The sequence below is a fragment of the Hemitrygon akajei genome, chromosome 30, assembly GCF_048418815.1.
Source record: "Hemitrygon akajei chromosome 30, sHemAka1.3, whole genome shotgun sequence".
Taxonomy (NCBI): Eukaryota; Metazoa; Chordata; class Chondrichthyes; order Myliobatiformes; family Dasyatidae; genus Hemitrygon; species Hemitrygon akajei.
In genome coordinates, this window is record NC_133153.1 from 30800571 (window position 1) to 30826657 (window position 26087).

At 40.1% G+C, this 26087-nt stretch overlaps 1 protein-coding gene across 3 annotated transcripts in view; it reads left to right on the plus strand.

Moving 5' to 3' along the window:
- The window catches only part of fanci (FA complementation group I), an 89843-nt gene that overhangs the window by 15509 nt on the left and 48247 nt on the right, over window positions 1-26087 (plus strand). For all 3 annotated transcript variants that reach the window (XM_073033239.1, XM_073033238.1, XM_073033240.1), the window contains exons 5-17: window positions 3009-3162; window positions 3324-3381; window positions 4007-4048; window positions 4190-4313; window positions 4524-4609; window positions 5404-5536; window positions 7630-7722; window positions 11821-11957; window positions 13527-13707; window positions 14882-14969; window positions 16459-16589; window positions 17888-17958; window positions 25380-25494. In XM_073033239.1, the coding sequence (XP_072889340.1) occupies window positions 3009-3162; window positions 3324-3381; window positions 4007-4048; window positions 4190-4313; window positions 4524-4609; window positions 5404-5536; window positions 7630-7722; window positions 11821-11957; window positions 13527-13707; window positions 14882-14969; window positions 16459-16589; window positions 17888-17958; window positions 25380-25494 (1413 nt within the window). The remainder of the gene's footprint in view (window positions 1-3008; window positions 3163-3323; window positions 3382-4006; window positions 4049-4189; window positions 4314-4523; window positions 4610-5403; window positions 5537-7629; window positions 7723-11820; window positions 11958-13526; window positions 13708-14881; window positions 14970-16458; window positions 16590-17887; window positions 17959-25379; window positions 25495-26087) is intronic.

Sequence of the window (26087 nt, forward strand, 5' to 3'; positions counted from 1 at the left end):
AAAATGTTGAATTTCCCCATGGGGATGAATAAAGTATCTATCTATCTATCTATCTATTTTATAGTTATTATGTATTGCAATGTACTGCTGCCATAAAACAACATGTCTCACGACATATGCCAGTGATATTAAACCTGATGCTGATCTCTAATTAATTGATTTAATTCAACACAAAACCAGTTGTCTGTTCTTTATACAAAGAAACATTGAGGGTATGAACCAAGAAATGGGGCATAGATTTAGAAAAGAGCACAACTGTGGGTTGCGAGTCAGGGTTATCAGCTAAATCAACAATTAGGCACTCAGTGTTCACTTTATTAGGTACACGAATGGAACCTAGTGTGACCTTCTGCTGCTGTAGCCTATTCACTTCAAGGTTCGATGTGTTATCTGTTTAGAGTTGCTCTTCTGCACACCACTGTTGTAACATGTTTATTTGAATTACTGTTGCCTTCATATCAGCTTGAACGTCTGACCACAGACTTCTGACTTCTCCATACCAGGGTATTTTCATGCACAGAATTGGCAGTCACTGGATGTTTTTTTTTGTTTTTCAGTCTCTAAACTCGAGAGGTTGTTTTGCGTGAAAATCCCAGGGGATCAGCAGTTTCTGAGATACTCAAACGGCCTCATCTGGGACCAACAATCATTCCACAGTCAAGTCACTTAGATCACATTTCTTCCTCATTCATATGTTTGGTGTGAACAACAACTGAAACTCTTCACTATGTCTACATGTTTTTAACGCATTGAGCTGCCGCCGCGTGATTGGCTGATTAGATATTTGAATTAGCAAGCAGGTGTACCCAATAAAGTGTCCACTGAATGTAGCTGACTAGAATTTGAGTGAGAGAAAATGAAATGAACAAAGGTATTTGTGAGGTAAAGCTTTCAGAGGGTGAGTTTAAGAGATTAGCCTTATTTGTCGTGTGTAAACCAGAACATACAGTGAGGATTGTGCTGTGCAGCCCGAGGGTGTCGCTGGACTTCTGGCACCAACATGGCATTCTCACAGTTTACTAACCCTAACCTGTATGTCTTTGGAATGTGAGAGGCAACCCACGCAATCACAGGGAAACAAGCAAACTCCTTGCAGACAGCTGTGGGGATCAAACCCTGATTTTTTTTGTACAGTCATCGTGCTTAAAAGCGTCCCAAATGCTACACTACCTCAGTGGATAATTGTAGTTTGCTAAGATGTTATTACCTTGGCCAAGCTCTCAATTGTAAGGTAAATACCTGCTGTACAAAGTATCAAGATCTATGCATGTATACAAATGCATGTGTGCTTATGCTTTTAGTGTAGGGCTACACTAAAGACTGTGTCTAAGCACAGCTCCAATGCCATCCTCAAGTTTATTGACGACACCACTTCTGTAGGCTGAATTAAAGGTGGTGATGAATCAGCATACAGGAGGGAGACTGAAGATCTGGCTGAGTGGTCCCATAACACTAACCTCTTACTCAATACCCACAACACCAAGAAGCTGATTATTGACTTCAAGAGAAGGAAACCAGAGGTCCTTGTTGGAGGATAAGAAGTCTAGAGGGTCAATTTTAAATACTTTGGTGTTATTATTTCGGAGGACCTGTCCTGAGCCCAGGATGCAAGGGCAATTATGAAGAAAGCATGGCAGTGCCTCTACTTCCTTAGGAATTTGCAAGGGTTCAGCATGACATCTAAAACTTTGACAAACTTCTATAAAAGTGTAATGGGGAGTGTTGACTGGCTGCATACAGCCTGGTATGGAAACACCAATTCCCTTAAATGGAAAATCCTGCAGGAAGTAGTAGATATGCTCCAATCCATCATGGGTAAAGCCCTCGCCACCATTGAGCACCTATACCTGAAATGCAGTTGTAGGAAAGTAGGGACCCCCACCACCCAGAACGTGCTTTCTTCTCGCTGCTGTCATCAAGAAGGTACATGATCCCCAGGGCTCACGCTACCAGGTTCAGGAACAGTTATTACCCGTCAACCATCAGGTTCTTGAACCAAAGGGGATAACTTCACTCAACCTCACTGGTCCCATCATTGAAATATTCCCACAACCTATGGACTTACTTTCAAGGACTCTTCATCTCATGTTCTCTACTGGTTATTTATTTACTGTTATTACTTCTTTCATTTTGTATTTGCATACTCTGTTGTCTTCTGCACTCTGGTTCGATGCCCAAGTTGGTGTGGGTTTTCATTGATTCTGTTATGGTTATTCTATAGATTTATTGAGTTTTCCCACAAAACAAATCTCAGGTTGTATATGGTGACATACATGCTCTTCGATAATAAACTTACTTTGAATTTTGAAATTTAGAGTCAGAATCGGGTTTATTATCACTGATATATGTCATAAAAATTGTTGTTTTGCAGTAGTACGGTGCAAGATATAAAAATCAATGAAAGTTACAGAATAAATAGTACAAAAGGGGAATAATGAGCTAGTGTTCCTAGATTGTTCAGTAATTGGGTGTTTAAAAATTGTGTAGTTCTATTCAACCAGTTTTTATTAAAAAAAGTCTTTACTAGTGGAGAAGATGATTTAGTTGGTATCCATTATACTCAAACTGCTCCATTGAAACAGTGATATTTTATTCAGGAAAAAAATGATATATCCACAATTCCTGTGATATCACTGTATCACATGAGACATGGCTAGCTTAATTTTAAATATACCTGTGTGGAATATGGTGATCAACAGCATTTCTGAGAAAATTTTGTGGGTTCTTGTTTTGATGGTAGATTGCCTTCTATAAAAGACATTTAGTTAACCAGATAGTTCACCAGGCTGAATGTTCACCATTAGTGATACTAACTTTCTCTTTGAAATCAAGATTTATTTCAGTTCTAGAGAAAATGATGTACACCGGCTCTCCAGTTCTTGTGACTGAAGTTTATTATGATTACATAATGATTAAATGTATGGTGGAGTGTGGTGGTGTCTCACAAGTTATGGGATCCACTTGGGATAAATAAATACTGTTTGCATAATCTGATTTCTTGATTTTAGGCTCACCAGTTGCCCGGAGCTACTCTAGCTGAATTAGCAAGTCTGTATGTTGATGCCATCAAAGGAGGCTGCATTCTGAATGGCAAATCACTGGATTTGTTCCCTACAATACTTACTGTTCTGGCCACTCAAGAAAGCCTAAGTTATGCTGGAGGTAGGCAAAATTAGTTTAACTGCATGAGGTGAGGCATGTATTATGTTCCGTTTCCTGACCTTGTTTAAAACATTCTTGTCGTAAATGGCCTACCTTTTTAAGGGATTTTAATAGCTTGTAATGTATAACATTACATGGTTTTGTTCTGTTTGTTTTGCCAGGTCATTTGTGTGGTGAAGAATATAAAAAGCAGTTGATAAACACTTTATGCTCAAGTAGGCAAGTAGCAACATGTCTGACTGTATGAAAATAAGCATATTGTTAGCGGGAGCTAGTTTGGGAATTAAATGCTTGACCAAGAATCGGTGAACCACAAAAGTGTAAAATCTAATGAACTAGAAAGGTTCTTGATAATTTATGATTATTTTATGAAATCTGAAGCCAAAAGGTTTTTCACTTTCTTCTTCTCTCCTGTAAATCCTCATGTGTAGTACTGTTCTAAAAATGTCACTTACGCCTTAGTAAATTGTTCCAGGATTAGCTTTTCTGTATTTTGAGTGGTGGATAATGGGGTACAAAATGCCTGTGGAGATCTCCCTCTGTTTTCTCCAGAAAGTGGCCATGCAAGCTGTAAAACAGTAAATGACTTTAGATTAACTGTGTCACCCATTCCTGTGGTTGGTTCCACTATCGGACTTGAGAGTCAGAGTCAAGAGACTGTTCGGCCTAGAAATGGAGCAGGTCACTCCCAAGCATCCATCATTCTACTCCCATCTCCATCCTATATTTAGTTGGGTATATAAGAACTATAAATTATATATTATGTTTAAGTTATTCTTGGAATTCTTTTTGGATAAGTGAATGTTGTGACTGCATTCTTCATAATTTCAATTTTTTTTTTCAGATGGGATCCAAAGTGCGTGATTCACCTCACATCCATGTTTAGGTAAAATTTGCTTAGCTTGGTCAGTTTAATCACTGATTTTATGGGGGGGAGCAAAATAAAAACAACATCTTTATTTAAGTGTATTTCGTTACATAAACATTATATGTAAATGGATATTCTTCTTTGCTCTCATTCTTAAAGGGATGTACCTGTCAGTACAGAAGAACTTCAGTTTGTTATGGCAAAGGTTCTGAAGATGTTCCCTACATTGGATTTGCAGGAGTTGCCCCCACTTGTCTACCAGTTACTCCTCCTTTCTGCTAAGGTAAGATAGTAGAAAGGGTGTTGGCGGTGTTGTGGCAATCTTAAGATTTGATGATCAACATCAGTTCTTCATGATGATTCAGATTTTAGTAAATGCAGTCTGGCCATTTTTTTCCAATGAGAAAGTGTACGTAATATTTGTGGTATTGCATTTAGACTTGAAAATTTTGGAAATCAATGCATTTTGGTATTTACTCTTCTGATTCAACAGGGTTGTAAGAAGACTCTTTTGGAAGGAATCATAACATTTTTCCATCAGCAGGATCAATTGCAAAAAGAAGAACAGATAGGAACTGAGTGAGTTTCAACCATTTCAGACTTAAAATGACCATGATACCTGTGTTCATCTGTACTGAGTGTAGTATACACTTAATGGCCATTTTATTAGGTACACCTGTACTCCTTGTTAATGCAAATATCTTATCAGCCAATCATGTAGCAGCAACTCAATGCATAAAAGGATGTAGATATGGTCAAGAGGTTCAGTTGTTTTTCAGACCAATCATCAGAATGGGGAAGAAATGTGATCTAAGTGATTTTGACCTTAGTGACAGACAGGGTTGTTTAAGTATCTTAGAAGCTACAGATATGTGATTTTCGCACATAAAAATCTCTAGGGTTTACAAAGAAACAAAAAAAAAATCTAGTGAGTGGTAATTCTGTGGGAGAAAACACCTTATTAATGAGAGAGGTTAGAAGAGAATGTCCAGACTGGTTCAAGTTGACAGGAAGGTGACAGTAACTCAGATAACCACATGTTACAACAGTGGTGTGCAGAAGAGCATCTAGAATGCACAATATGTCAAACCTTGAAGTAGATGAGTTACAGCAGCAGAAGACTGCACCAAGTTCCACTCCTGCACCTAATAAAGTGGCCATGGAGTATATATCTGAGCTGACTCTCCATATCTGATGAATTACTTGATGGCAATAAAACACTGTCACTTCTTACTTTTTAGTCATGTTCAACACATGCCTTGCTTTCTGATTAGAGTCTCTTGAATGTTGTATAAATTCTGGTTTTCCTATTCCATAAATTGCTTCCCTGTTCCTTTCATGTGCTGACTTGGGTTTTGGCTTTCATTTTAAAGGTCTATGGAATTGGAAGCTGCAACTGTGCCAAGTGACCAACTCCGTCACATAGAAGGAACCATAATTCTTCACATTGTATTTGCTATCAAATTGGACCATGACTTGGGACGTGACCTACTCAAATATTTGAAGGTGTGGTAAGGTCCAATTTCTGCCTTACTGTTAATGTAAAATCTTGTAGGGTAGTCATACAGGGCACGGATAATCCTATGACAAAGTAGAGACAAAACAATTGAGGTAGTATTGAAATTTGGGTTCAAAAATCTTTAGATTGCAAACGAGAGGAGATTGATGCAAGGAAAAATTGCGATTCTGAGGGTCTGGCAGGAATTGAATATGAATTTGTTCAGGGAATTCTAATATGTGGCGTAGCGTGTTTTTGATTTTCATCAAAAATCTGAATGCACCAGGGCATCTCTGGAAATAAGTTGCAGGTCCTCTGAGAATAGGCAAATTGACACTTGTACTGATGGTAAATGGTATTAACATTTATCTTAAAATCACATGTATGGTTCTGCTCATATGTGGCCGTGCTAATTGGCATCATTTAAAGAGTGCCTGATTATACTTGGATCATAGAAGAGAAATCTGAGCAATTGTTTAAGTATGTTTTTATTTTTGTATGTGTTCACTCCTGCCTCCTCTGTTCACGTCCTACACAGATGGGGCTGATGATTGCCTTTCTGGTTGATGACCACATCCCAGTGAGGTTTTCGGCCATGTTTAGGGTTTCAGTAGTTTGTCCTGGCATAAAATTGGTAGTTGTTCCAAGCTGTATTTGCCTTTATATGTTCTTAGATGCATCTTATGCCTTTTTGTTTACAATATGAGGATACTTTGTGGAATAAATGTGTATAAGCTTGCCTGTCCAAACTTTGTGATAATCAATAGTAAAAGTTTTTGAACATTAGTAAGATTAGGAAAGTCCAAAAGTCTATTTTGCTAATAGTTATTGTATTTCTGACTGTAGAATCCTGTACTATTTTCATTCAAAAGCTGCGGCTACATAATTCATTGCAGAGGGCTGTATATGTTCAATGTATATCTGTTTGATTATTCTTGAATTGATAACTGAACACAGTAATGCGAAAATTTAAAGAAATGTAAAGACTGTCTTACAACTTTACTGTTTAAGCATTGATTCAGATTGAAACTTGTCAAGACAGCACACAAAATGCTGGAGGAACTCAGCAGATCAGGGAGCATCTATGGAAAAGAATAAGCAGTGGATGTTTCAGGCCAAGATCCTTCATCAGTATTCCATGAGTGGTCTTTGGCTGAAACATTGACTGTTTATTCCTTTCCATAGATGCTGCCTAACCTGTTGTGTTCCTCCAGCATGTTGAGGATGTTTCTCAGGATTGACAGCATCTGCAGAATTTCTTATTTATGACTTAAGATGGGTGGTTTTATTCACTCTTACTGCATTTAATTTCTTCCCCATTACCTTTAACAAAAAGTAGGATACTTGACCACTAAGTCTCAAACTTTGACCATTGATGCTCTGTCTCAACTCTTCCAGATATTCATCGTAGAGGACCCTTTGGTTGTTTCCTTGTTTATCTTTTAACTTATCCCTGTCCTAAAATGCCTCATCAAAACCTGTCTTTAATGTTGACTGGCTCTGCAGCCTGCGGTTAATGAATGGCGCAGTTCTAAATTGAACTGAACTAAAGTGAACATTCTTAGTCTGTTTCAAGGACTATGCAGTTTGATGTTTAATATTCTGTGTGTTATTTGCTCCTTTTTTTTGTCGTTTATGAGATTTGTTTTTTTTCATGTTGGGTGTTTGACTTTTTCTTTGGATGGGTTCGATGGTATTTGGTTTGTGGCTGTCTGCTGCAAGATGAATCTCAGGGTTGTATACTGCAGACATACTTTTATAATAAATGTACTTTGAACTTTGTGCCGTCTTCTGTGCAGTGCCACCACCAGATTTATCTTCCCCTCAACTTCCCCCTCGGCATCTGCAGGATTTTGTTGTGTTTTTTTTTTACACATCACTGATGTCTTGTTTCTCTGAATAGTTAGTTACAGAAAGGTAATATAGTCACTCAGGAACTGGCACTTGCCCTGCCTAATGGTTGAAGAAGTAATAAATCCTGTGACCAAAAATTGCAGTTGACAAGGGCAATATTTTTCCAGTGATTCTATTTGTATATTTTAAGTGTAAATCAAATTGTAAGACTATTAAAAGCCTTGTTTGATGTTTGTCACCTGTCTAGGCTGGTCAACAAGGTGACACCAGTCGGGTTCTCTGTTCTTTCAGCATTGCGCTTTTGCTATCAGTAGCAAGGATACACCGATTTGAGGAACAGGTATTTTCATTTTTTTCCATGACGGTGTTTAATTTGGAATCTGCAAGTAACTTGAGTGAGAGCTGAATGAGAAGATTGTCTACACTGAACAGTCATGTAATTAGGCTTTAGATTATTGATTATAGAGGATGTGGGCTTAAAAATATACTGCAAAGCACAATATTTTAATATGACCTGATTGGATTTTACTTAATTGTTTAAAGTGGAGTTCTGAAAATTCAATCTAAATTTGCACAAATGTCATACAATTGATATGGGTATAGACAGACAGACAGACATACTTTATTGATCCCGAGGGAAATTGGGTTTCGTTACAGTTGCACCAGCCAAGGATAGTGTAGAAATATAGCAATATAAAACCATAAATAATTAAATAATAATAAGTAAATTATTCCAAGTGGAAAATAAGTCCAGGATTAGCCTATTGGCTCAGGGTGTCTGACACTCTGAAGGAGGAGCTGTAAAGTTTGATGGCCACGGGCAGGAACAAAGAGCACAAAGAACAGTACAGCACAGTAAAAACCCTTTGGCCTACAATGTTTTGCTGATTGTTTAACCTATTTCAAGATCAATGCAACCCTTCTCTCCCACATATCTCTCTTTTTTCATCCATGTTCCTATCTAAGAGTTGGTTAAAAGTCCTTAATGTATTTGCTTCTACCACCAAGGTGCGTTCCTTGCACTTGCCACTCCCTATGTTTTTTTTTAAAAAAACTACCTCTGTCATTGCTCCCTATGCTTTTCTCCAATCACCTTAGAAGTAGTAGTAGGCAGCTGTTGAGCCCAGGGGATCCTGGGTTTGCAGCTCTGGTGGACTGCGTCCTCTTCAGGGCAGAAGCCTGGGTGTGAAGATTTGCCCGTGCAGTGGCTTCTCCCCTCAAAATCACAGATGTAGTCCAAGGGAAGGGCAAAGCGCCGATACAGCTTGGCACCAGAGTCATCGCAGAGGTTGCCAGCGTGATGTTGTAAACAACATCAAACTACCTTATGGACCCCAGCTCCGGGTTTCTTCCTCTTATGTTTACTCCCGAAGCCTTTTCCCATGGGTGGGTATGGCTGCAAGGCTGCGGAGGTTTAAAATCCGTTTTTCTTCTCCTAGGCGGGCTGCCATCCGAGGCTGACGAGCTCCAGCTGCCCAGAAACCTTAGAAATGTTGTATTAATCATTTCTGTTCTGGAGGAAAAGAATACAAGCTCTCCACTCTATCTATGCCTCTTATCATCTTACACACCTCCCATCCTGAGAGAAAAGCCCCAGCTTTCTTGACCTTTCCTTGAAAGTTACGTTCTCTAATCAAGGCAGCTAGGGTCCGTGCAATGTTACCGATTAGCATACAAGATTGTATTAGAGGCATGGACTTCAAATTCTGAAATGGGGCTGAGGTGTGCTTCAGTGTCAGCTGAAGGATTTATCTGCATGAAGTTTGAAATACCAGTCTGCATTCATAGGTTCAGGGTTTCGTCTACTCATCCATAAGTGCAATAGTTCCTAGTTCCTAGCCCCTACCTCCTGTAATTTGTTCTCCCTTCCTCACCAGTATCTTCGTCTCTTACATCTCTCCTGTGTTTCCTCTCATTGATATTATTTCCTGATACCACTGAACTTCAGTGTCACCTCAAATAACCCAGGACCATTCTGAAGTTTCACTGTTGACCCAGATCATCTTTAATTCCTTCCCACTTCCTTTCTGTTATCCTCTACACAATCCATTTCTGCCTGTCCTTGACTCATCTTTTGCTCGGCACTCACACTTCAGTGTCTGCTCTCTGAGTTCTGGGGTCTTGTGTGTGATTGCTCGTGCAAGTGCTAAAAAATATTGAGGAAATTCTAGCTCACAATCCTAATAATTCAAACTGAGTTGGTTCTCCCTGACTTAAAAGACAAGTGCATTTTATGTAGATTAGTTAAATTTTGCATAGTAGCAGTCACTTAATGACATTCAGAATGATATGTTAAGGCAATTTCAAAATATTATAGTCCATTCAGAAACCATGAACAAAGCTGCATATAACTCCAAACTATTTGGCCTATATCTTGCTTCTCTTAGCCACGTGCTCTTTTAACTTTTTTATGTAGCTAAAAGCTACATTTGAATTTCTAAATGCTGAGGCTCAGCTTGTATTAATCTCAGTTACAACTTTTTTAAATTATTAATTATTTTGCTTCTGGTTTCAAATTCTCAGCGTGTGTCGAGTGGTTTAAGTTCAGTGTGATCCTTGTAACTGATTGGTTTCTGCTAGCTGCCTAACCAATTTATGTTTGCAATACTAGAGCAGAGGGGTTCGACATAAGCAAATATTTTATTTGTAATATTCTTTTTGTCTTCCTGAAGATTTTGTGTTTCTGGGATTAAATTTAAGTAGCAAGTTAAAACTGCTGGTGTAAACTTAAATTCACCGGACCAATCACCACACCACACTACACCACAGACAGTTCTTTACTTTATCCTTTTCACCAGTTTATTTGTTCAAACTCAGCCGGCAAGAAGTTTGGAGCCGCACACCAGAGGGTTCCTCTCCCTCTGGGGGCTCATGTCAAGCCTCTATCAGCAGGTTACATACAGCAGTTATACATTTCAAAGAAACCATCATTATCCATATATCGAGTTGTTTTCTGGTTCTTAGTACAAAGCTTGTGGAATTACAAGGTACAAAGGGTCAGAGAAAGGAGTAATCAGCCTCTTGAGTTTTTATCAGACACACACACACCCACACACACATATCTGTTACTTCAGAGAAGTCGTTTAATGATTTCACAATCTCATAGCTGCAGAAGTACAATTAATCACTCGAAGCAGAAACAAAGAATGCAACTTGTGCTGACAGAGTACAACTCTTTGAAGGTCATTAATCCCTGCATCCCCAATATCCTCAAAAACTTCATCAGTGGCACTGGAGTTTAAAATCCTGCCCACATAGCAAGTGACTTTAAATTTTTTTCTTTAGAGAGAGCATGCAGAATAGGCCCTTACAGCTCAACAAATCATACTGCCCAGCAGCCCACCTATTTAAGACTGAACTAATCACAGGACAATTTACAACAACCAGTTAATATGCTAACCGCTACTTCTTCAGACCAGGAAACCAGAGGACCTGGAGGAAACCCGCATGGTTAAGGGGAGAACGTACCGACGGTGCCGGAATTGAACTGTAAACTTCAGGATGCCCTGAGTTGTAATAGTGTGGTGCTAATGACTATGTTGCCATGGTGCCTTAAAATAACTGGGGGCCATAGTTAATAAAAACTGAATGTTGTTAAGCTGAATAACAGTGGGTGGCACGGGATCATGATGGGTTAATATAATGCTATTACAGTGCCAACTTTAAAATCAAGGTTCAATTTCTGCCACTGTTTATAAGGAGTTTGCACATGGTTACATGGATTTGCACTGGTTTACTTCCACATTCCAAAGATGTATGGATTTGAAAGGGTTATTAGATTGTGGGCATGCATCTTGCCCTGAAATCGTGGGGAGAATTGCGGGCTGCCCTCCTCTTAGCACATCTCAGACTGTGTTGGCCATTGACGAAACAGTGCATTTCCCTGTATGCTTCACTGTACATGTCACAAATAAAGATAGGATTTAATCTGAATTTTATCAAATTGGAAAATATACATTTATCAGCATTATAATGCATTTTTGGATTCTGGCATGTATTGAAAAGAATTTGGTTGAATATTTGGGGTGGATATGTCTCCAGAGAATGTGCTAATCAATTAATGTTGCAATTGGGATTGTGTTTACAGTAAGAGATTAGCCTTATCAGATAACGAATGGGACGATTGTAGGTATTCTGACCTTTTTGAAATTGGAATCCTTTGCCTCTAAATAATTTTAACATGGTTTTAATAAAAAGATGGAAATGCATAATATATAAAATAAATTCTTTTGATAGAGTATGATGGTTGTGAGGAAAGATTTACCTTTTGTCAAGAACTCTTTATTTCATTTCCACTGCATATTCTTGAATATCCTAATATAATTTAAAATACTTACAATCTCCTGAAGTTATTGAAATTAAGCTCTTGTTGAAGTGTGTGTAGGATTTGTTTTTATGGTAAGCCGGTTTTGATGATTTTGTTTGTTTATCTCTCTAGGTATTTGACTTTCTAAAAACAGTGACTGTTAAAAGTTTTAAAGATAGGCTGTTTCAGCAGAATTCAAAATTTCTCCAGGACTTGATTCCTGTTCAGCGCAGCGTGTCAGAAATTATTCTGGAGACGGTGACAAACAGGTTTGTAGTTTTACAGAAACAAAATTCTGTGAATGCCAAAGCAAAAAAAAAAGTGGGCCGGAAAAACTTGGCAAACTTGTCAGAGCTGTGGAAGGATGAGCAGCTATTGTTTCAGTTCAATAACTTTCACCAGTTTTTTTTCCACTTCTCTTTTGTTGTTACAAAAACAACAATTTATTTAAAGAACTTCAGGCATTTACCGCAATGCCAATTTTATTTTTTTCTATTTGCTTTAAAAAGGAGGGCATCTGTTAATATAGTGAAATGCCTACCTAGCCAGCCTTCATTTAGTATTATAATGACTTTAAGCCTGTACGTCCAGGGGTTTAGAAGATTGAGGGGGGAGGGATCTCATTAAAACCTATTGAATATTGAAAGGTCTGGATAGAGTGGACATGGAGCCGATGTTTCTTATAGTGGGGGAGTCTAGGACCAGAGGATTTAGAATTGAGATGAGGAGGAATTTCTTTAGCCAGAGGATGTTGAATTTGCGGAATTCATCGGCATGGAAGGCTGTGGAAGCCAAATAATTGGGTATATTTAAAGTGGAGGTTCATAGGTTCATAATTAAGGGTATTAAAGAGCAGCAGATCAATGAGGTTGAGGGGGATAATAAATCAGTCATGTTGGAATGGTGGAGCAGATTTGATCGGTTGAATGGCCCAATTCTGTTCCCATGTTTTATGGACTTATAATGGAAGTACGGGTTGAGTACCCCTTATCCAAAATGCTTGGGACCTAAAGTGTTTCAGATTTTGGCATATATAAGAAGATCTCATGGGGTCGCCATAATTTTTGACTCTGAATTTATGTGCTACCAATGAGCAGTCTTTGTCTTAGACTTGTTCAACACACATATGTACTTAACAGTAAAAATTATTACAAAATATAATGTGCGCAGGGTAACACAGGCAGCAGAGCAGCATTGGGAGAATACCTGAATCGGCTGTCTCCACCTACAATGTGTTTTGATTAAAAGGTTACAGTATGCCATTTGTATTTTACTTTTTATAAGGTTTATTGAGTGTTTAAGAACAATGAGCAGTGTGGACTTGTTCTAGTGTTAGATTTTCATCAGCGATGGTCTTCGCAAACAATGTATTTATTTCTCTGCTGCTTCGTGATCAGCAGATGCTTTATCTTTAAACTTTTAAAAATCTTTAAAAATTTAATGTCATGACTTTGTAAAAAAAATTTCTGCAACCAGCCTGCTGAATGTTAATAATTGCCTTCAATTTTCAGTTTGCCGTGATAGATCTTTTGCTTGTTGCGTGATTAAGCGACAGGTTCACTCTGCTGACGAACGCGTTCTTTCAGTACACAATTGAGATCTTCATTTTGCGCTTTATGATGAAGGTCGAGAATCAAGTTTGCTTATCACCTGTATATTGAAACACACCGTGAAATTCAGCATGTATTTTAACAACTGGGGGCAGCCCACAAGATCTTATTGTCCCTTGCAGAGTAGTGATTTAACCACTGAATATTTTAACTACATAATTATAAGCTCTTCTTTATGGTGTATGAATTGTTTGTACTCCATCTGAAACATTTTTGTTGTTTATGTAGTGTGTTTGGTTGGGACCATGTTACTCAGTCACTGGTACAGCTGGGCTTTATACTCATGGATTCCTTTGGACCAAAAGGGGGTCCTCTTGGGAAAGTTATGGAGATCAATTCAATGGCAGCAAAAACACCAGCACAACAAGCTTCTAGACTAGGAGCCAAGATTCTTCTGGAAACGTTCAAGGTGAATGTGATATGTGTCTGTATTTAATTCAATCTGTCTCAGTGATTCAAGTTTCAGTAATATACATTCAGTGGCTGCTTGTACAGCTACTCATTAATGCAAAATATCTAATTAGCCAATCATGTGGAAGCAGCTCAGTGCATAAAAGCATAGAGACATGGTCAAGAGGTTCAGTTGTTGTTCAGACCAAACATCACAATGGGGGAAGAAACGTGATCCAAGTGTCTTTGACCGTGGAATGATCGTTTGTGCCAGACGGGGTGGTTTGAGTATCTCAAACTGCTGATCTCCTGGGATTTTCATGCACAGTCTCGCGATTTTGCAGAGAATGGTGCGAGAAACAAAAAGCATCCTGTGAGTGGCTGTTCTGCAGGGGGAGAGAATGCCTTATTAATGAGAGAAATCAGAGAAGAATGGCCAGATTGGTTCAAGCTGACAGGAGAGCAACAGAAATGACTGTGTTACAATAATGGTGTGCAGAAAAGGTTAATAGATTCTTGATTAGTCAGAGCAGGAAGAGATAAGGGGAGAAAGCAGGAGATTGGGGCTGAGAGGGAAGTGGATCAGCCATGATGAAATGACAAGTGGACTCGATGGGCCAAATGCCCATTTTTGCTTCTATATCATGTCAAACCTTCAAGTGGATTTGCCAAAGTGGCAGAAGACTACAAACATACAGTGACCACTGAGTGTAGGAAGGTGCAGATGCATTTTCCAGGGAACAATTTACAATGAACTTATTTTATCCTCAGGAATAAAAATTATTCCAGAAGACATAGATAGATAGATACTTTATTCATCCCCATGGGGAAATTCAACTTTTTTTCCAATGTCCCATACACTTGTTGTAGCAAAACTACTTACATACAATACTTAACTCAGTAAAAAAAATATGATATGCATCTAAATCACTATCTAAATCATTGAAAGATATATTGCACAAATACTTTAAACTCATCTAAGCAGCTGGAGTGGACATAAGGTTTGGATCTTGTTCAGAGGATTAGCAGTTTTTAATATGTTTTAATTTAGTAATGTTCCTTTTAATCTTTTCCACTTTCTATTTTGAATATCCAGTGTGCCTGAGATGCAACAAAATCAGATTTTTAAAAAAAAATACTTGTTATAATTTTTCCCTCCCCGCCCCAACTCCCCTCCCCTACTATTTATTCAGGTGCATGAGCCAATCAGAAGTGAAATCTTGGAGCAAGTTCTGAACAGGGTGGTGACAAAAACAACCTCGCCCATCAGTCAATACATAGGCAAGTAGATGTACAAGAAAGTTGAAAATGTAAGAATAGTCTTAATCGGCTAGGTGCAAAGCAAGCTGGTTTGAAAACTTGCTCGTTCAGCTTATTTACCCAATTAACACACACACACAAGCCGCTGGAGGGACTCAGCAGTTCAGGCAGCATCTATGGAGAGGAATAAACTGTCAATGTTTCAGGCTGAGACCCTTCAAAGTAAGATCTAAGTACATATATGTCACCGTATACAGCCCTGAGATTCATTTTCTTGTGGGTAATCACAGTAAATAGGACAATACAGTAGCATAGTGGTTAGCACAATGTTTTACAGTACCAGCAACCCAGGTTCAATTCCCGCCACTGTCTGTACATTCTCCCCTTGGTTACATGAATTTCCTCTGATGCTTTGGTTTCCTCCTACAGTCCAAAGATTGATAAGTTAATTGGTCATTGCAAATGGTCCCATGATCAGGCTAGGGTTAAATCAGGGGTTGCCGGAAGGGCCTATTCTGCACTGCATTTCAATAAATAAATAAAGGAAATGCAATAGAATCAATGAAAGACCCCACCCAACAGGTCAGATAACAACCAATGTGCAAAAATAAAACAAACTGTGCAAATACACAAAGAAACAGAAACATAATAAATTAGCGATGAATGTGAGATGAAGAATCCTTGAAAGTGAGTCCATAGATTGTGGGAACAGTTCCGTAAGGGGGCCAGTGAAGTTATTGCCTCTGGTTCAAGAGCCTGAATATTGAGGGGTAATAACTGTTCGTGAACCTTGTAGCGTAGGTCCTGAGGCTCCTGTACCACTTTGCTGATGGCAGCAGCGAGAGGGAGCATGGCCTGGATCATGGGCATCCTTGTTGGTGGATACTGCTTTCATGTGACTGCTCTGTGTAGGTGTGTTCAAATAGTGGGGAGGACTTTAGCCGTGATGGACTGGGCTCCAATCACTACTTTTTGTTGGCTTTTCCATGCAAAGGCATTGGTGTTTCGAAACCAGGGTGTGATGCCACAAGTCAATATTCTCTCCACCACACATGTATAGAAGTAGGTCAAAATTTTCATCAGGACCAGTCAACTGATTATTTCTCTCCATAAATGTTGCCAGACCTTCCGATTTCCTCAAAACATTTTGTGTATTGCTCTAGTTTTCAAGCATCTGCAGAATCTCATGTATATTATTCACCTGATTAGTATTTCACACACCAGATGGAGATGGCAAGCACAGAATCTAAAGACATTATGGTTTAATTTCTTCCTCTGCAAGTTGAGCTTTTAATCAGCAATTTCAGTTGTCCTTGTTGTGGTCAGAATTGCTGCTTCTGGGAATACACTGTAACCTTGGATTTATAAAATCCTTTTAATATGGTTCAGATGGTAACTGATGAGTCATGTCTAGTCCTACATGGTTTGTTTCTCCACCACTGTTTTTTTTTTAAAAGGTTACACTGACATGGAATGTGTGTAGAAAGTATTTTATTTTTGTCTTTCTCAGACTTGCTAGCTGATATTGTCACATCTGCTCCTCTCATTCTCCTGGATTCTTCCTCCAAGGTTATTGAGACATTTGATCACCTGTCCTATTTGCCCCTCAGCACTGTCCAGGGACTACTAAAGGCTGTGCAGGTAAAACCTTCTGTTCCCTCTGTTACCTTCTGTAGAAATTGTGATTTCTAGTCTAAAAAAACTATGGTATGTTTACATTGTAAAACATAAGTGATATCACTAACAACTTTGATCCAAGCTTGTGTCAGCTTGATCTTAATGTTGGTGGTTTTATTGTGAACCACATTCCAGGAGTTTGAACTGGTACTTTATTTATCTATCAGCTTGGGTTATTTGGATTTTTATATGATAAGATAGACCATAAGGCATAGGGGCAGAATTAGGCCATTCAGCCCATTGACCCTCTGCCATTCCATCATGGCTGATTTATCACCCCCTCAACTCCATTCTCCTGCCATCTCCCCGTAACTTTTTGACGCCCTTACTATTTAAGAACCTATGAACCTCCACTTTAAATATACCCAATCATCCATCCTGTCCCCTTCCCAGCCTCTAGCTCCTTCTCCACCTGCCCCCTCACTCTACTGCCCCTCCCATTTACACCCCCCCCCCCCCCACCACACACTGGGTGTAACACATTACAGCACCAGTGACCTGGGTTCAATTCCTGCAGCTGTCTGTAAGCAGTTTGTACATTCTTCCTGTGACCGTGTGGGTTTCATCCAGATGCTCCAATTTCCTCCCACATTCCAAGGGCATTTCAATTAATTGGTCACGTGGGTGTAATTGGGCAATATGGGCTTGTTAGGCTGGAAGGCCCAGTTACGATGCTGTATCTCTAAATTTAAAAAAAAGTAAAGATCTTAATTTGTCTGCTTCTTCAGAGTCTCAGTTGGTTATTAAATAGTCCAGTGCACAAACCCAAGAAAATTTAGACTTCTTGGGTACACTTCTGTCAATCTGCACACTTTTCTTCAGTCATGTGACACAGCAGCCTCCATTTTGGAGGTCATTAGCATATATGTGAACAGTGTTGGGGTCAATATGCATGAACTGGCATTACAGAATTCTGGTAGGTTATGAATGCATTAATTATTTCCATGAAACGTATTGAGTTACTGCACAATAGCTGAAATACAGTTCCATGATTCAGTTATTCATTGAATTCTGATGAATTGTCTGCCTTCGTGTATGATACTGCAATTGACAGTAATATGGGATGGGCTTTTGCTCTTTGTAAACAAAATCAGTTAACTTGGGGTAGCTGTGCACTACATACAATTTCAGAATTCAGCCTATTTTTGAAGTGATGTGAAGTCGGTGATGATTAGGTTTGTTTATTTATGATTTATTTAGTAATGATTTATTTTAATAATGAATTATTATGATTTATTTAATAATCTCTTTTCTTTTTAAAGCCTCTGCTGAAAATCAGTGTGTCCATGAAGGATTCGTTAATTTTGGTCTTGCGGAAAGCCATGTTTTCCAGGTGAGAAAATAACGGCCAAATGGAGCTGCAATAGATTTTATTCTGCTAAAGACGTTCTTGGTGGCAAAACATTGTTAATTTCTGACTGTTCGGCAGAGCCTGTGAATTATTTAATCTATTGAATGGCAACCATTTGAATGTGCTTATAAGAAAAAAATATTGAAGTTACAATGACAACCCTTTAATGATTTTTTAAAGCTTGTATATTATGTAAGTCTCACTTTGGGTAGCGGCTTAATATAAGGGGTGATAGCCTGGCCCGGCCAAATTTAGGAAATCGCGTTTGGGTGGATGCCGCATGATATGTCCCCTGTTACAAATCAGTATCATGAAATAACAAGCAGCACGCGATATGTGGTCGAACAATTGAGCTTTATAATTCTTAATTTGACTATATGGTTAGTAAAGAAAGCAAAAAAATAGAAAAGGGCCCAATCTCATGAAATAGTCTAGTGTGCAACGTTAGAGCTCACTGATAAGGCCTTTCGTCCACCATTGACCTCTTCCGATCGTTGCTGAGCTTCGGACCCACACTCCAAGTCCACCCTGTCCGGTGGTCTACCAACTCTCCATTCGTGTCTTCTCTCCTCATCTCTCCCCGACAAAAGACCGCAAATTCCTGGCTCCCAGACGCACAAGAAAGAACAACATTCCGCTCATTGGCTAGCATGCCCCGTTATCTCTAGGCATAACCCAAACATTGCTGCTACAGAGAAACCATTACCTCGGCAGTGGAACTTTACTGAGAAGCCATGACATTAGCAGTGAAACTTTACAGCATGTTACAATTAAAATACTTACCTTGGGTATTCTGTGTTTACACTTGGAGCTTTCTTCTCCACAGGTACTATAAGCTATTTGGTATCTTTTACACAGTGTTGAGTGTGTTGGGATGCCCTTTAACTGTCTAAGCATTTTCATTGGCTCTAGATCTACCTTCCCTTGGTGGCTATTTAATTATCCTTTTTAAAATTAGTTACCTCTGTGCATACCAAGCATTAAACAGTAGGAAATTTTAGAATATATTCTACAGCAAGGAAACAGGCCATTTGGCCCACACTTTCATACTGGCCATTGGAGGCCCAAATTTTTATAACATTCATTTTCTTGCAGGCATTCACAAGATGTACAATAATATCAGTTGAAAACTATGTTATGATATACTTGTACATGCACTCGTGAGCAGACGATTAAAGTTGGTGCACATGCGCCGTTGTTTTTATCTGAAATATCTGTCTTGAAACATGGTGGCAGTGGTGGTGCTCAGGAAATTGCTTTTTTCAACCGCAGCGCCCAATTTTTTCAACTTGCAGTTGGCAGCATAATAATAGCGCAACTCTGAAACATCGGAGGGTGAGTGTAAGAGTAGAAAAATGTCCTAGCCACAAATAAAGACAGGTGTAGTAGCAATGTCTGGAGGTGAGACAGCAGAATCTCAGCGGCACTCAGCACCCATGGGCGACCCCGTGCTGAGGAATCATGGTTGGGACAGAAGTCCTCCCCCAGTCAGCGGCATTCGCCCGCCACCAGCCATGACCGTCAACCGCAAACTGATAGACGGATGGTAGACGTGGACTAACTACAGTGCTGTGGCACAGCTGCACTAACAGGTTCTAGCACACCAGACAGCATTATTTTTGCATACAGTTGGACTGTCAGGACTTGAGGTCTTCAACAGTTTTGTGTTTGCAGATTCGGCTGAAAGCCAAGAAAGACCTCTCAAAGGTTTTAGCTGCATTTGACAGCTACGCTATTGGTGAGAAAAATGAGACATATGAATGGTACTTGTTCAACAAGTGGAACAAGAACAAGGTGAGACCTTTGAATCGTTTCTTGCCAGCCTTGGATCTCTTGCAAAGACGTAATTTTTGCTCGTGTATGTCACACAGTCTGCTGAGAGACAAGATCGTACTGGGCATTAAAGACTCCTAAACCAGAAAACATCTGTTACAAGAAAGAAAGCTAACGCTCAATAACTGCATTGACATCTGTAAAAGAAATGGCTGAATCACACCTGCAAGCATTCAGTACCGTTGCAGATAGCAGGTCCGCTACTGTCCATGGGATTAAACCTCCCGCTAACAAGAAAGTTTCAAAGCATCCTGGACAGAAGGCTAGTGCTAGTGGTGGAGCCAGAGCAAAAGGCACCTTGAACTGCCACAGAAGCAAAGTGAACCCTTGCAAGTACTGTGGCATGGAACATGCAAGAGACAAGCAACAATGCCCAGCATACAGACAGGTGTGCAAGGCGTGTGGCATTCGAAATCACTTTGCAAAGGTATGCAAGCAGAAGCCCGTGCATGGGGGTGGAAGCACAAAGCGATGACCAAACCGACAGTGACAGCGTGGTGGTGGCATCTGTTGGTCTCGAGAGACCATGGATCTGCGCCTGGAGTTTCCAGGGCGCAGGCCTGGGCAGGGTTGTATGGGAGACCGGCAGTTGCCCAAGCTGCAGGCCTTCCCCTCTCCACGCCACCGATGTTGCCCAAGGGAAGGGCACTAGGACCCATGCAGCTTGGCACCGGTGATGTCGCAGAGCAATGTGTTGTTAAGTGCCTTGCTCAAGGACACAATCACGCTGCCTCAGCTGAGGCTCGAACCAGTGACCTTCAGGTTACTAGTCTGATGTCTTGCCCACCAGGGCACGCGCCAACACAGTGACAGCAGTACTGAGTTTATCAACAGTGTCATACTGGTGGTCAACAGTTTGAAAACAAAGGATGACGTATTCGCACAGATGCTCATAAATGGAAAGTCAGTAGATTTCCAAGTTGACAGCGGGGCGAGCATTAACATTTTACCCCACAAATACTTGGAGAGAGTAGATCACACACTAAGACAATGCACAAAAAAGCTGATGATGTGGAACAAGACCACCATGGATGCAGAAGGGATGTGCAGAGTGAAATTGTGTAACCCCAAGTACTCTGCAGGGAGTGGAGCGATTGATCAGATTTGTCAACTACCTGAGCCATTTTCTACCAAGTCTCTCAGATACCCTGGAGCCAATAAGACAGCTGACAAAGCCAGATGTAGCATGGGAGTGGTCAGCTGAACAGCAAAACACTCTCTCCAAGATCAAGTGGGTGGTATCCGAAGCACCGGTGCTAGTATACTACAATTCTAAGGAAGAACTAACCATCCAATGTGACACCAGCAACAAAGGCTTAGGGGGAAGCACTCCTCCAAAATGGGCAGCCAATCGCATATGCAAGCAGAGCGCTAATGGACGCAGAAACGCGTTATGCAGAGATCGAAAAGGAAATACTCGCAATCGTTTTCATCAATACACTTTTGGCCACTTCACAAGAGTAATCTGCGATCACAAGCTGCTCAAAATGATAGTTAAGAAGCCGTTGGCGAAGGCACCAAAGCACCTACAGGGAATGCTTCTTCGCCTGCAGAACTATGATTTCGACATCACCTACTGTCAGGGAAAGCTCATGCACCTCGGGGATACGCTATCGCGAGCACTTAGCGGCACTTCAGGCCAGGAGAACAGCTTTGACGAAGTTAACATGCTATTGCACCTGCCAATCCGCGATGAGCGTCTAGGGCAGAATCGCATAGAAATAGCGAAAGATGACACACTACAGATGTTGAAACGCGTAATCATCAGCGGATGGCCGAGCTATAGGGATGAGCTTGCAGTCCAAGACGGCTTAATCTTCAAAGGTGAGCGTGTTATCATACCGCAAAGTGAGCGAAAGCAAATGAAGGAATGAATTCATTTGTCACATTTGGGCGTAGAAGGATGCCTCAGACGCGCACGTGAATGTCTTTCTGCTCATGCCTGACTAAAAGACATCAAGCAGTATATTGCTACATGTGATGTTTGATGCACATACGAAATGAGTCAGCAGAAAGAATCGCTTATGAGTCATGAGGTACCTGCTCGGCCATGGGAAAAGATAGGTACCGACCAATTTACATTCGAAGGAAATAAGTACCTCATCACCGTTGATTACTATAGCAATTTCTTCGAGGTAGATCTGCTCTGCGAAACAACCAGTGCAGCCGTTATTTGCAAACTGAAGACTGGGATTTTGAGCACTTGTGTAGCAGTCCCAGAAATAGCAAAGCGAATGGAAAAGCTGAATCGGCAGTTAAAACAGCTAAACAGATCCTCACAAAGAGCAACAAAGCACGAGCAGATCCCTACCTTGCATTTCTAGACCATCGCAACACACCTTTCTAAGGGCTCAGTACAAGTCTTGCCCAGCGTCTGATGAATTGCCGCACACGCATGCTCCTGCCTACAACAGCAAGTTTACTGGAACCCAGAGTTGTATGCGAACGCGAGCGTATGAAACAACGTGTCCAGCAGCAGGCTGACAATTACAGCAAATCAGCCAAAGATCTTACCCCACTTGACGAAGGGGATACTGTGTGCATGCAACCCCTGGTGCAAGGTAAAAAGAATTGGGAGAAAGCAATTGTGTGTCGGCGCCTTGATGAGCGTTCATATGTAGTTCAAACCCCTTCTGGGATCGACCGATGTAGTCGCACACATCTACGAAAGACTGCTGAGGAACCTCCTGAAGAGCTAATCGCACATGAACAGGCAAAATCAGGTCAAACAACTGAGATCAATGACCACAGTGTGCCTACCGCATCAAATGCACATAGCCAAACACTAGCAGAGGCTAATGACACAACACAAACACTAACACAAACGTTGAAACATGCAAATAACAAACAGCAGGACTCGAACAAAACCGTAAAAACTCATTCTGGCCGTACAGTGAAAAGGCCACAATATCTAGAAGACTTTGTCCCACATTGAATAATTGCATGAACAATTGAACAATAAGTCTGTGACACTATTTGGCATTTTAATGTAATGTTTATACTCAAAGAAGGACTATGTCCTATTTGAGGTTGTGTAGTTTGTAGTAGAAGTTAAAGTCAAATTTTAGTATGTTTTATATTTTGTATATATGCTTATACAGACGGAAATAATGAATGGTATGTATTTGTGCCAGGCATAAGAGACATAAGGCATGATTAATGAATATTTGAAAGTTAATTCCATGAAAATGTACTGGAAAGCAGACTCCAGAGAAATTGAGTTTAATTGTTAATACAATTGTTCCTTTTCTTTGTTTTGATAAAAAGGGGAATGTTATGCACTCGTGAGCAGACGATTAAAGTTGGTGTGCATGCGCCGTTGTTTTTATCTGAAATATGTCTCGAAACTTCAAACAAACAATGTGCTAAAGAAGGCAAACTGTTCAGATGCAAAAAAAATAATAATAATACTGGGAACATGAATTCTAGAGTTGTTGATCAGTGATCAGTCAGGATTGAATTGAGATAAAGTTATCCATGTTGGTTCAGGAGCCTGATAGATATAGGATAATAACTTAACCCATGGCCTTCTATGCCTAAGCAACTCGAGTGCTCGTCTCGACATTTTTTTTAATGCTGTAAGTTACTCTGCTCCCTCCACTGTCTCGCAGTGTATTCCAGGTACTCTCTTCTCTCTGGAGGAGGCGGAGATAAAAGAAAAGGACCCCTTAAATCCCTCACTCTGTCACCTAGTCTTGCAAGAGTTGCTTGCTGGCTTGGGGTAGTGCACAAAATTTACTCAGTTCTCTCCAATTGACTGTGAAAAGAGGAAGCTGGATGGGGGGGGGGGGGGGAGACATATTTGGGGCAAAGCCCTCCTCACCACTGAGCGCATCAGGAAGGCAGGAAGGAGTACTGTCACAGGAAAGCAGCATCCATCGTCAAGAACTCCCACCATCTAGACTGTGCTCTCTTCTTGCTGCTACCTTCAGGAAGGAGGCACAGGAGCCTCAGGACCCACATCACCACATTCAGTGGCAGTTATTACCCCTCACCATCAGGCTCTTGAACCAGAGGTGATAACTTCACGCAACTTCGGTTACTGAACTGAACTGCTCTTACAACCTATGCATTCACTTTCAAGGGCTCTTAATCTCATGTTCTTGATATATATTGCTTATTTATTAATTAGAGGTTTTTTTTGCTCTTTTTGTATTTGTACAGTTTAACACAAAAGATTTTGTGTGTGTTGTTCTGGATTTCCAGCATAGACAGATTTACCCTTGTTCGTGATTTGTACAGTTCATTGTCTTTTATACCTTGGATGGTTGTCTGTCTCGTATGTAGTTTTTCATTGATTCTATTGTGTTTCTTTGTATTTACTGTGAATGCCCACAAGAAAATGGATCTCAGGGTAGTAAATGATGGCACACGTGTTCATTGATAATAAATTTATTTCAGACTTTTGAAATTTGAGTATGCTTCTCAATGACAAGGCTCAAAGAGAAGCAGAGGAATTTTATTCTGAATCTATTTTCATTTGATAAGCTGTGCTTACTCTTCCATCTTTGATTGCTTGTGCTAAATGCATGCGAGACTATCAATTGACAAATGTACTTGCCAACTTCGCATTTGGTTCCATTGGTTTCTTTGAAACAGAATGATTTGCTTTTGTATCCTCCACAATGGTTCAATCAGTCAAAAGTGCTTGTTGCTGGTGACCAGAGATGAACTTCTGCCCCCTGGTGTGTTAAATGGAAAGTCTTGACTTTCCCAGTACAGACATCTAACTATTGCTTTCTATAATTTTGCTGCTCTGTAGCAAGATTTGTTTATCTTGTATTTGCTTCCAGTTATGTTTGTGACAATGGCCATTATATATAATTTATTAATTGTTTACCTTGCTTTAAGGCCATGTAACTGGAAGTAATGACTTATTATAGAGTAAAACACACAAGATGCTGGAGGAACTCAGCAGGTCAAACTGCATATATGGTGAGGAATAACAAGTCTACATTTCAGACCGATACTTTCATCAGGGCAGGTCTTGGTGCAAAACATTGACTCTTTATTTCCCTTCGTAGATGCTGCTTGACCTGCTGAGTTCTTCCAGCATTTTGTGTGTGTTGCGCATTAGTTACACATTACTCTGGATTTCCAGCATCTGCAGAATCTTTTTTGTTTATGATATATTTCAGCCTGTGCTTCTTTTAGCTTGTATATTCAATGCAGATTTCTTAACTTTCTAGATAATTGGAAGTTTTGCCTTTTTATACCATTATACCAATAACATTAAGCAAGGTGTCCATGGACCCTGGTTTGGGAATTTCCTTGAATTATTCAAACTTAGGATTTATTTGTTATAACCGGTTTTGTAATTATTTGACTGAAATGTGCAACTGAGGCACACCAGAGAGAAAATGTTGAATGGTTATGATTTGCCACTTGTTATCTCCTGCCTACTGTACTGCTGAGGGAAAGAAGCTGCTTTGTTCATCAGAATAATATGAGATTGACATTGCCCCTGTTAAAAAGATTATTCATTGCATTTGTAACACTATACTATAAACCTTTTATAAATCTTATTGCTTTTTTCCCTCTTGCCCCCTCTCCTGCTTTGTTTTCTTTAGCCATTTGGACTCCCGGAAGTCAGCAGTTGCTGGCTTCCTGCTGCTGCTGAAGAACTTCAAGTTGTTGGGAAGTCTGGCTTACAGTCAATGCACTCAGACTCTCTCAGCCAGTCAGGTAAATAATCGGTATTTATTTTGTCTAGTTCTGTCTGCCTATAATAGCTATCATGATAAACTTGAGAGATTCTGCAGATTCAAAGTACATTTATTATCAAAGAATGTATAAATTATACAACCCTGAGATTTGTTTGCTTACAAGCAACCGCAAAGCAAGAAGCCTGAAAGAACCTAATTAGAAAAAAATAAAAGCCCAACCCTCATTAAGCACAGAGGAGGTAAAAAAAAACACAAATCATGCAAACAATAGAAACGAGGAACAACAACAGCATTCCAAACCAAATTGAGTCCATAGATCCAAATCCCCAGAGCAGACTCAAAGCCTCTGTATTCAGTTCATCATATTAGTGGGGGAAGTCATCAGAAAGGTTGCAGACACAAGGAACAGCAGCCTGGGGCAGTCTCACAGCCGGGAATCTTGAGCAATATGCACAAAGCACTGGAGGAACTCAGCCAGGCAGCCAGCATCTATAGAGAGGAATAAACAGTCGATATTTCTGGCTGAGACCCTTCATGAGTCCTGGAAAGGAAGTGGGAAGAGTACTAACTGGCAGGTGATAGGTGAGACTGTGAGGGGGAAGGTGGGGAAGG